The sequence below is a fragment of the Cannabis sativa genome, chromosome 4, assembly GCF_029168945.1.
Source record: "Cannabis sativa cultivar Pink pepper isolate KNU-18-1 chromosome 4, ASM2916894v1, whole genome shotgun sequence".
Taxonomy (NCBI): domain Eukaryota; kingdom Viridiplantae; phylum Streptophyta; class Magnoliopsida; order Rosales; family Cannabaceae; genus Cannabis; species Cannabis sativa.
Window position 1 is genome coordinate 54,657,642 of NC_083604.1, and position 13,249 is coordinate 54,670,890.

The following is a 13,249-nucleotide window of genomic DNA, read 5'->3' on the forward strand; positions in this document are numbered from 1 at the left end:
ATTTTAGTGCTAAATTCTTGATCTACTTATTGGAAGCTCGGTTATATAGACCCATGGTCCCCCCACTAGTTGAGATAATATTGTTTGTAAGACTCATGTAATTGGTTTTGATTAATCAATTATAATTCACAAATTAGACTATGTCTATTTGTGAAATTTTCACTAAGTAAGGGCGAAATTGTAAAGAAAGAGTTAATAGGGGCATATTTGTTAATTATGATACTTTGTATGGTTCAATTAATAAATATGATAAATGACAATATTATTTAATAATTATTTATAGTTATTAAATAGTTAGAATTGGCATTAAAATGATTGAATTAGGAAATTGGCATTTTTGAGAAAATCAAATACAAAAGGTGTTAAAATTGCAAAATTGCGAAAAAGCAAGGCCCAATCCACTAAGCCATGGTCGGCCACCTTTGTAGGCTTTTTAAGTTGATTTTTTCATTATTTTAATGCCATATAATTCAAATCTAACCCTAGTGGAATGCTATAAATAGATAGTGAAGGCTTCAGGAAAATTACACTTTCTGAATCAGAAAAACCTAAGCCTCCTCTCTCTCTTCTATAGCCGCCACTCTCTCTCTCTCTTCTTCCTTAGAATTTCGAAATTACCTTAGTGATTAGAGTAGTGCCCACACACATCAAGCAATACCTCAATCATAGTGAGGAAGATCGTGAAGAAAGATCATCAGCAAAGGAGATTCAGCATCAAGGATTCAGAGAAAGAGATCCAGGTTCAGATCTTGATAATACTCTGCTACAGAAAGGATTCAAGGGTTAGAGATCTGAACGGAAGGAGTCATTTAATTCCGCTGCACCCAATGTAAGGTTTCTTAAACTTTATATGTGTTTAATTTATCGTTTTAGAAAGTTCTTATTTAGAATGTTAATAAACATACTTGTGAGTAGATTTAAGATCCTGGTAAAATAATTTCCAACAACTAGTAGAGCCATGGTAATTGATTTACTTGCAAGAAATTTGGACTTTAAAACGATTGTTTGTATGATTTTTGGATGGTATCATGTTGTATTGAGTGTTATTTGATGATTGATTGATGTTTGTAAATTTTCGTGAAAAACAATTGCGATTTTGTTTCTGGAATTATTTTTATTGGATAGTATGGAAAAAATTAAGCAAGTTAGCCTTTTACAGAACTCAATTTCGATTTTATTTGAATTAGTTATGAATTTTTGAAGATTTGAAAAAAATCGGGGCTGTGCTGAAATTTTCCTGCGATCGCGAAAACTGTCCGTACAGTTCACAATTTTTTTGTTTTTCTTCGATTTTTCATGCTTATACATGGAATTAACTTCCTAATTCAATTCTAATTATCATTTTGAATTAATTTAATATTTTTTAAATTTAATTCAAGATATTAGTGTAATTTGAATTTGAATAGAATTAGTATCTATCTTCTTGCTTAAAAATCTATCTTATTTTAAAATTTGATTATATCTTATCTTATTTTAAATTTAAAAATAAGATATTTATAATCATGTAATTTTTAAATGATATAAGATATTTTGCTAATTTTTTAAATTTTGTTATTTTATTTATTTAAATTACATTTAAAATTTGAAAAAGATATTTATTTATCTTTTCTAATTTTTTATTTAATTTTTATTTATAAAATAACATTCAAAATTTAAAAGTAGTTAGCAAATTTTTTGAAATGATATTTAGGTTGGTTGAAACCTAATTTTTCAAAATTGTAGGTTTAATTTTAAATTTAAATGTTTAAATAATTTTCGAAATTTTTATTTTTTATTTTTTTTTAATTTTTCGAAATTTTTTTTTATTAATTATTTTCGAAATTAATTATTTAATTTAAAATTAAATAAATCCTACATCCAACTATCCAAACTAACCTTGTTGCAGGAGTATGTGTTTTAACTTGTTTGTAAGTTTTCAAAACCTATTATTACTTGATTGCAAATAGCAATGGTTACTTTTTGCCAGATCTAATGATCTGATGGCTCCCTTGGTCAAGATAATAATTTGTAACAGGTATATTTACAATCTTCTTTCATCTGTGTATGACCTAGCAACATGATAGGACTCATCCAAAGTGTGCCTGTGTGAGCCTATGTGTTTAATTTTATTATAGATGCATATAGGTTGTTGTTGCTAAAATAAATTATCATAGTTCTTGATAGAATTTATTTAGGCCCATTTAGTTTTTGGGCCTATTCAATTAATAACAGTTGTTCTTATTAAGGTTAAATTCCTCTCTTTTGGGCCTTGTGTGAGAGTTGGGAGCCATAGAAGTGGGTACGACATACTGAACCCAGCACCCCCTCACATAAACCACCCCAATTGTGAAGGCCCATTTGCCTGATTTGAATGACTGTACTAGGTTAATTACACTAGTTTAACCTAATTAAAATTGATTAGCAACATAATTAATTTCATTTATTTTGAAATTAATTTAGAAAATCATAGTTTAAAGAATTTTATATTCTAAGCTAAACTATATGTATTTTCTTGTAATTAATTAAATATAGAATTATAACCATCTAGATTCTTTCTGAAGCTTAATTTAAGTTTTTCATTAAATATTCCTATTTAAGTTGATATTGTTATAAAATAATATAAAATAATATAAAGTAGATGAGAAGAAAGAAGAAGAAGATGAAGAGAGAAAGAGAAAGTGAATGAGAATTTCTGAGTTGTTTATTTCAATGGGGTGAACCCCTATTTATACAAATACAAGAGTGAGATATTAAGAAACTAAGAAAAAGGGAAACTAAGGAAAAGAGGAATGTTCATTACAATTCATGGTAATAAATAAAAGATTTTGACATTCACATAATTATTAATATTTATAACACTCCCCCTTGGATGTCCATAACAACTGCCTTATTAAAAATCTTACTGAAAACTTGATCAAAAGAAAAAGAGTATAGTGTAAACTAACTCCCCCTCATTTAGGCATTTGTGGAGATCTTCTAATCGACGAATTTCGATCTTGTCTGCCGTCTTCTCAAATGTTGATGTTGGTAATAACTTTGTGAATAAGTTTGTAAGATTGACACTTGATTGAATATGTTGAACACCAATATGCATTTTCTTGAAGCGTATAAAGAAGAATTTCATGGAATGTGTTCTAACTCTATCTCCTTCAATGTACCTCCTTTTAGTTGAACGATGCAAGCAGTATTATCCATAGAGAATTGCTTGGGTTGATACTTCTTTATTGAGTGCAATCCATATGTTTCCCGAATATGCTATGTCAATGTTCTCACTCACACACATTCTCTACTTGCTTCATAAAATGCAAGTATGTTAACATGATTTATAGTTGCCTCGTTAAAAACCTTGCCAGAAAAACCCAGTGGGACAAAATCTGAGCTAGGGAAAAAGAGTACAATATATATTTCATATTCATAACTATTTGTAAGTTGCCTTGTTAAAAACCTTGCCAGGAAAACCTATTGGGACAAAACCTGAACTAAGGGAAAAAGAGTGCAACATGAATATGTCTCCCCCTCATGCACATATGATCCATAATTCTTTTGGTGATAATATATCTCATAAGATTATTGTTATCACTTTTAAAATATCACCATATATAATCTTTGATCATATATTTTCTATAACTCTTCCAGAGTATGTATGGACTTCTAAATTATAGATGAGGGGTTCGTGGAACATTAATATTTATCCAACTAATTGTATCATTCATGTGTATATACAATCTTGTTCATACTAAAATTTAACATTTCAAGTAGATATGAACATAACACATTAATGATAATATAAATTTCATTTGTGACAATGATGGTACTCCAATACCATATATTTATTCCATCTTGTTGTATGATCTTAATTTTCATATCAAATGATCATATATCTATAATTCTTAATACATATGAAGTACTTCAGGACTTCAATACTAATGAACAAACTTTATACATTTAATATTTCTCGATATACAAAAGAAATAAAAGTTTGTTCTTCAATTAATCAAAAACTCTTCAAGAGTCTATCACAACGTATAATTTACGTATTTATACTGCATAGACAACCATACGTATTTTTCAAACAATAATTTACTTACATGTCTTTATTTCATACAAAGATCTTTGTCATATAGTGCGCGCGACTTAGAATTTATATCACTTAAGACATGTATTAAATTCTTCTAGAATTTTTAGATAAGGCTTATTTCAAATTCTCACTATATTAGGAGCTCCAAATAAATAATCTTTTGTTGCAACATTTATGTGACGCTTATAAATCCTCATAAAATATATTCCATGCTATAATCAAATAATGATTATATTTTCTCAATATTTAAGCCTTACTTCAATCAATCTCATGTCTATGCAAACTTTGTACAACAATTCATTATGTACAAATACATATATGCAAATTTCTCATTAGAAATATTTATTTGCACACCCTACAGGTCTTACTTCACTTTATGTGAGTAAATTTGCTTGGATTGCGTCATAATATTTTGGCCAAAAATCAAAATGTAAGTCGATGATTCTCGACAAATCTAATACCATGATCCTTGCTATCTCATGTTAGTTTATTGCATATGCAAACATTCAATATTTATTGTCGACAAAAATTTCAATAAATAATAATTTCCTCCCATATTGACATAACTTATAGAGATCTCTTTAAATTACATATTTTTCAAATATGTTTATCATTTATAGGTACCTATAACGAATCACTTCAGGGATTCAATTATGATGAAATGTGTTATGTCTAACTTCTCTTGGGAGTCTTTTCGAGTACCGTTTTCATCACGGTTATCATTTTAATACTTTATAACATTAAGGTATCTCCATGAGTACCTCTAGATTTAACAACTTCAGGGCAAATCAAATGAACATTTATTAATAATTTCTACATTGTTCATTTACGCTTCAGGCGTTTTCAACTCATTCTATCTCAACTTTGAATAATATTGATTTGCAGTTGGTATATATCATTTTGAACTATATTGTTCTTATATACTTTGTGCAAGGATCATTTTTCAAAAATTATCATCGATCCCAACTGCTTCTCTCCCCCTGATCGAGAGATTTTTTAAAAATTGTGATATCTAATAATATTAATACACCTGTAGGGATTTCAATATATCACGATGAATCAATATTTGTTTAATCTCATATATACTATATGACATTGAACTTTAGGTTCAATAAACTTTAGTTTCAAGTTCAATCCTTATGAACTTAATTCATTTCTAAGAATGAGTCATACGTGTATAATTAGAAATACATAAATTTACACATTTTGTAAATGCATGATTATATAATCTTATCACATCGATAAGAAACTATGCAATAAAAATCTAACAATAGCTCAAGATTGTTAAGGAAATATAATTTAAATATTTTCTATGTGCAAATATATGCACATTCTTCTTTTGAGCCTTATAAATTAACAATGAGAAGAATCTTCTGGTTCTTCAACAAAATTTAGTCAAATTCTTTGACAATTTATTGCATATGATTGATCATGTCAAAATAATTCAATTCATGAACTTCAGGTTCACTATAATTTGTATTTCAATGAAACTTTCACAAGGTAATGTAAAATCACTACAACATATAAGTAATCATAAAAAGTTTCATTTTTATATACACGAATAATATAATTATATTATTCTCCAAAACATATACACTCTTCAGGAGTCACTATTATGTTTATCAAACTTTATATTTCTTCAGGAATCACTATCATCAATTCAATGATGTTTATAATTTAAAAGATACATGACAACTTTATCATGTTATTGTAATGGTCAAATAGATATAACCATAATATATCATTCATTTTTCCTGGTATCTTTTTAACAAGTCGTCTAATTTATTAATAGACTATTCATCAGTCTAATTATCATGACTTGATATATTATATATTTAAATGTACAACCAGTACATATAATAAGTTATTTCTTATCACTTTTATAACTAGATAAAAGTTATACATCTAGGTACATACAAATATATTTTACTACTCCAAGTAGCAATTGTATGTAAGACTTCTTCAAGAAGCTTTTCAAATAATCATTTTGTGATTCTTTATCACTTTGATTATATTGGATCACTAACAAATGTTAGTAAGTTATATATTCACTTCTGGGAATATGCAAACTGAATTATATAGTAACTATATATATACATATCCTGTACTAACAATAGTTTGAAACTATTGATTTCAAGAAATAATAAAATATGTATATATTAATTTACTTTTGGCATTGCCAATATATGTGAAATCTATATTCTTTGAAATAGAATTTCATGTCTATTCATTCTCTTTAGGGAATGATATTTAAATATTCTAAATGTACAATAAATTTGTACAATTCACATTCTATTCAATAATCAAGTATACTTTTATCTTGATTATAAGTATGTCCGTACTACAGGTACGCGACCACTATTATTCAATTCCACACATGATATATAAATTTCATGCACTTTGATTATGTGTGGTATCTCATCTTTTAGTTGTTTCCACTTTTTCTGGAAATATTTGATTAGTAAATAATGCCATTGATTATATAAAATCATTACATTCACTTCGGGGAATAACGTTGAACAAGTAGAACATTATTATAAATTTCTTAAAAATTTATTACTTGTTCATCCATAAAAAATATAAGAAATTATTCAACAATTTCTTTTACGATATTTCAAAGAATATATGAATGTAATTTTTGCATAGTCTCCAAGATGTATGCAAAATTTAATCTTTAATATATGTCAGATTCAATAATTTTCAACATTGCAAGTAATAACAATGTATAATAACATGACTAATACGAGGATCTTTAAAAGTAATTCACTTCAATTCGTATCATTCTCTGCAGGGAATGATGAACAATAAATACATGCCTCATGTATTTAAATAACATTAGTCATGCTCATTGTTATTCTTATACTTTGATGTTTCAATGCAATTTTCTTAACATTCTTTTTGGATATTCAAAACCCACTATAAAATTGCATCAACAATAATCATTTTTAATGATTCTTTAGTTGTATTCACATAAATACAATCATTTTTTTTTACAAATATAAAACATTTACTTCAGGAAATGTTTGTCAAAATCTATATCGATATTAGATTACTTTTCATTGTCCTCAAAGAATACAAGAACATATATATAAATATGTATTCATCTCTTTCATTATATATCCATCAACTATATAATGAATATTACGTTTGCATAATCTTGAGGATATATGCAAGATTTTATTGAGGACGCATAATCATTAGGGTATATGCAATATTTTATCGAGGATGCATAATCTTCAGGATATATACAACTTTTTATCGATGATGCATAATCTTCAGGATATATGCAATATTTTATCGATGATGCATAATCTTTAGGATATATGCAATATTTTATCGATAATACATAATCTTTTGGATATATGTATAATTTATATAGATTTTCTCTATCATATCATAGACACACATATATTGTAAATATTATGAATGATAAGAATATTATATATATATATGAAATCAATAATAAATATATAAAAACATATACATACATATATAATATATAGATATATAGATATATAGATAAAAACAAAAAAAGAAACCAAATGATCATTGAAATTGTTTCAGTCAGATGAGTATATATATAAATATATATTTAGTGTATCGTGACTTTGAAACAATTCAAGAACTTTAACAAAATACTTACATTGGATCTTAGGCAGAGACTCATGCTTGAAGCTTGGGCAGAGACTCATGCTTGAAGCTTGGGCAGAGACTCGTGCTGATAACGTGTTATAAAATAATATAAAATAATATAAAGTAGATGAGAAGAAAGAAGAAGAAGATGAAGAGAGAAAGAGAAAGTGAATGAGAATTTCTGAGTTGTTTATTTCAATGGGGTGAACCCCTATTTATACAAATACAAGAGTGAGATATTAAGAAACTAAGAAAAAGGGAAACTAAGGAAAAGATGAATGTTCATTACAATTCATGGTAATAAATAAAAGATTTTGACATTCACATAATTATTAATATTTATAACAGATATTTAGTTGTTTACAACTAACCAACTTAAATCTGAATATCTTTTGAATTTAAAATTTCAAAATTAAGTTTAGGAATTTTAGGCATTGGTTATTAAGATTCTTTAGATATTTTTTAGGTTAATATATTTTCAAATATTAACTTAAAATAGAATATCTTCAAATTAAGTGGTTACAACTTAATTTTAAATTTAATTAAATCTAATTTGAAAGATATTTAAGTTGTTTTTTTTTAGATTCTTCTAAAACAACTTAAATAAGATATTTTCAAATTTGTTCCATTTATTATTCAAATTTATTTTTTGAATTTAATTAATAATTGAAAATTAATTAAAGTTGATTTTTTATTTAAATCAACTTTGATTTGTAATTTTTCATTATTATATTATGGAACTTGTTCGATATTTATTTGAATTTATTTTTCAAATTTAAATAATAATTGAAAATTAATTAAAGTTGTTTTTTTATTTAAACCAACTTTAGTTTGTAATTTTTCATTATTATAATATCGAATTTAAAAGATTATACAAAATATATATAATATTTTTTAAAATAATGAGCTTATAATCAAGAGACATTCGATCTCCATTGTGGGTTTTACACCGCGTTTGTTTTAGTGAGTAATCCTCCCTAATGGAGGAACGTTCATTAGCAATTTCGCACCGTTTAACCTCACATGATAAGTAGTTTGTAAGTGTTTTGTATGGTATAGATCACCCTAATGGTGGCGACCATACTTGACTTGCAAGTTATGAAACAATGGTGGAAGCTCATAAGATAGAATTGCCTTGACTCTCGCCTAAACGGGACAACGCTGAATTCCAATCTTGATCGAATAAAAGGTTGCGAGAATGGTTATCATTTTAGATGAGCTGACAACTCTATTCAATGGATGATGCTTTGACTCTCGCCTAAACGGGACACTGTATCAGTTTGTTGAAATACCTTGGAAAATAAACTATGTTAGATTTAGTATTTCTATAACATATGTCATTACTTGTTATTTTCTAAATTGTGTATGAATTTATGAGCCAAAACCTTACTTCTGTTTTATTGATGTGTTGTAGTGTCATTATGAATAACCCTCACCCCGATCCTCTACTAGTTACTATCTTAGCAAAAGAACTCTATAGTGTGAAAATGCATCTTGGTAGTTGCATTAACTTGCACATGTTGATGATGAATCTGAAGTTCCAAAAGGCAAATCTACTAGGAATTGATTTATCAAGAGAACAATGGGTCCAACTTATCCTTAATAGTCTTCCTCCGGAGTATAATGAATTTGTTATCTCTTACATGATCAACAATTCTAACTCCTCCGACATGGACAAGCTCGAAGCAGAATTACGAGCCCATGAACGGAACTTGATTGCAATGGGTCCCCCTGGGTTTGCAATCAATATTCGAAGGAAAAGGACTAGGTATGAAGGATCTAGCAAAACTGCTTCTTCAAGTACAATTATCAGACATAATCTTCTATGTTCGAATTGTAATGGAAAGGGTCATCATGAAGAACGATGTCCCAGGCTTCTAAACAATTCAAACGAAGGTAATGCTTTTGTCTTTGAATCATGTGTTTTAGAGAACGACAAATCCATCTGGATTGTTGATTCTGGGTCTACTAACCATGTATGTTCTTCACTGCAGTTGCTTGAAACTTGGGAAAATCTGCTTCCAGGAGAGTTACAGCTTAAAGTTGGCAATGGCGAATTAGTATCGGTCAAAGCTAGAGGAAAAGCCCGCATCAAGTTTCAACAAAGATTTTTAATTTTAGAAAATGTTTTATTTATTCCAAACTTTAGTAAAAACTTGATTAGTGTCTCATGTTTGCAAACACAATCTTATATATTGAATTTTTCGAGTACAAATTGTTCAATTTCTCGTAATGGATTTCAAATATGTGTTGCTATAATGGAACAAGGGCTTTATGTTTTAAGACCGAGTACTCAAATCTCACTAAATAGTGAACTTTTCAGTGTAGCTAGACCTAGAAACCTAAAAAGAAAAGAGATTGATAATGATGATCAAACTTATCTATGGCATTTACGTTTAGGTCATATAGGCTTTGATAGACTCAATAGGCTCACCAAAGACGGTCCATTGAAAAATGTCATCTTAGGTGAACTGCCAGTATGCGAGTCCTGCCTAGAAGGAAAAATGACTAAACGTTCTTTCTCTGCAAAGGGAGAGCGTGCCAAAATCCCTCTAGGGTTAGTGCATTCCGATGTCTGCGGACCTTTGAATGTCAAAGCCCGAGGTGGTTATGAGTATTTTGTCACTTTCATTGACAATTTCTCTAGATATAGTTTTCTTTACCTAATGCAAAAGAAATCTGAAACGTTTGAAAAGTTTCAGGAGTTTCATGCTTTGGCCCAAAACCAATTAGGTAAATCATTAAAGATCTTGCGAACTGATAGGGGTGGAGAATATATGGATATGCAGTTCAAAGATCATTTAATTGAACTTGGAATTGAATCCCAATACACTGCCCCAGCACTCCACAACAAAATGGAGTTGCAGAAAGAAGAAATCGCACTCTTTTGGAAATGGTTAGGTCTATGCTGAGTTATTCAACTTTGTCTACGTCCTTCTAGGGATATGCTATACAGATGGCAAATGACATTCTAAATGTTGTTCCATCTAAAGCAGTCCCTAAGACACCCGTCGAACTTTGGAATGGTCGAACACCTAGTTTACGCCATTACAGAATTTGGGGGTGCCCTGCTCATGTCTTAAGAAAGAAAGAAGGCAAACTTGAATCACGTACCGAAGTATGCATGTTTGTCGGAAATTCTAAAGAGACTAGGGGTGGACTATTTTATAGTCACAAGGATAACAAAGTGTTTGTTTCTACAAATGCTACTTTCCTTGAAGAGAACTATATTAAAGACTACAAACCGAAAAGTAAAGTTGTTCTAGAGGAATTGCTATCAGATATAAGTCCTTCCAATGTTCCGTCCTCTTCCACTCGTGAAGAAGACAATCCCACTCCCTCAGTTGAACAAACTGAGAAATCTACTACTAAAGTTTCTGTTCAGAAGACAACCGTACCTCGTCGTAGTGGGAGGGTTTCAACAAAACCTGCTCGTTATGGCTTGGATGGTGAAATCAATATGATTGTAGGTGATGGTATTGATGACGATCCATTAACCTATAAACAGGCAATGGCTAGTCCGCAACGGAAACGATGGTCAGCCGGCATGGATTCAGAAATGGATTCCAGGAAAAAGAACAAAGTCTGGGAATATGTAGACGCACCTGACGACTATCATCCGATAGGATGCAAGTGGGTTTACAAGAAGAAAAGAGGAGCTGGAGGCGAAGTCGAAACTTTTAAAGCTAGACTTGTAGCCAAGGGTTATACCCAAAGAGAAGGCGTGGACTATGAGGAAACTTTTAGTCCTGTTGCCATGCTCAAATCCATCCGAATTCTTCTCTCCATAGCTGCTGTTTTCGATTATGAAATCTGGCAAATGGATGTCAAGACTGCCTTCCTTAATGGGGTACTTGAAGAAACCATCTATATGGAGCAACCAGAAGGTTATGTTCTTCCTGGGCAGGAAAAGAAAGTTTGCAAGTTAAACAGGTCTATCTATGGACTTAAGCAAGCTTCTCGCTCATGGAATAAGAGGTTTGATGAAATCATCAAGACCTACGGCTTTCTTCAGAATGAAGATGAACCTTGTGTTTACCAACTCAAGGAAGACCAAATAGTAGTATTCCAGGTCCTTTATGTTGATGACATTTTGATCATTGGAAACAATGTCAAGAAAATGACTCACATTAAGGAATGGCTCAACACTCAATTCGATATGAAAGATTTGGGTGAAGCAGCCTATGTTCTTGGTATTCAGATTATAAGAAACCAGAAGAACAGATCTCTTGCTCTCTCTCAAACAACCTACATAGACAAAGTCTTAGAGAGATTCTCCATGAGCAACACCAATGGGGCAAACATGCCTTCTAGATATGGTATTTGTCTATCTAAGGAACAGTCTCCGACTGATCCTCAAGAGATAGAGGACATGGCGAATATTCTCTATGCCTCTGCAGTTGGAAGTCTAATGTATGCAATGTTATGCACTAGACCTGACATCTGTTATGCTGTTGGAATCGTGAGCAGGTATCAGTCTAATCCAGGACGAGAACATTGGAATGCAGTTAAGTATATTTTGAAATACTTAAAGAGTACAAGGAATCTTGTGTTAGTCTACAAGGGTGGTGCTTTAAATCCCATAGGCTACACTGATTCAGATTTCCAGGCAAGTCTTGAAGACAGGAAATCTACATCTGGGATGGTGTTTACTCTTGGGGGTGGAGCTGTGGTTTGGAGAAGTGCTAAACAAACCACGATATCGGACTCAACTATGGAAGCTGAATACATAGCAGCAGCCGAAGCTGCTAAAGAACTTGTCTGGCTAAGAAAGTTCTTCACCAGCATAGGAGTTGTTCCTGGAATGGAAAAGCCTCTGGTACTACTCTGTGATAACAATGGAGCAATAGCAAACAGTAAAGAACCTCGAAGCCACAAGAGAAGCAAACACATTGAAAGGAAGTATCACATTATCAAATAATACGTGGCAAGAGGGGATGTACTAGTTGAGAAAGTTGACACAGAGGAGAACCTAGCTGATCCATTCACCAAAGTCTTGGCCGTGACAGCCTTTGAAAAGCACCGTCAGAATTTAGGATTAATTGATATGTACTAATTAGTTTTATATTAGTGCAAGTGGGAGTTTGTTAGGTTTTATGCCCTAAATAAAACTCCATTTCAATGTAATCTATTTTATTCAACATCAATAAAGAAACAAAAGTATTTTTCATTCATTTGTGTATGTTTTGGCTCACTTTATCAATTGCTTGTCTATTTGATTTATAAATTCATCTTAAACCCTTTTCACATACTTGATCATGTTTATTGTGCTGTCATCACATTGGAAAGTAAACATGACTATGTGAATAAAGTTTCCTAGATTTATCAGACACAGGGTTTTACTGATATGATAATCTACAACAAGAGTTTACTTGTATTTGGAGAAATACTGTGTTCTTTCAAGAACATTGGTTAAAGTAAAGCTCAGGTTGGTTGCATGGAGTATGCATCGGAAGGGACCGATATTGAACTTTGACTTAGATTTAATTAAACTTACCGTAAAATCTATTCAAGTCAATATCGCCAAGTTGATGCTAGATCAAATGATCTTAATCCTGT

General features: G+C 30.4%; 1 protein-coding gene across 1 annotated transcript; it reads left to right on the forward strand.

Moving 5' to 3' along the window:
- The first annotated feature begins 512 nt into the window (after nucleotides 1-512).
- Nucleotides 513-9,913, forward strand: LOC133036522 (uncharacterized). The gene is made up of 3 exons (XM_061113059.1): nucleotides 513-829; nucleotides 9,105-9,586; nucleotides 9,685-9,913. Exons 2-3 carry the CDS (start codon nucleotides 9,112-9,114, stop codon nucleotides 9,690-9,692), a joined length of 483 nt encoding a protein of 160 aa, XP_060969042.1. The 5' UTR covers nucleotides 513-829; nucleotides 9,105-9,111; the 3' UTR covers nucleotides 9,693-9,913.
- Nucleotides 9,914-13,249: the final 3,336 nt, after the last annotated feature.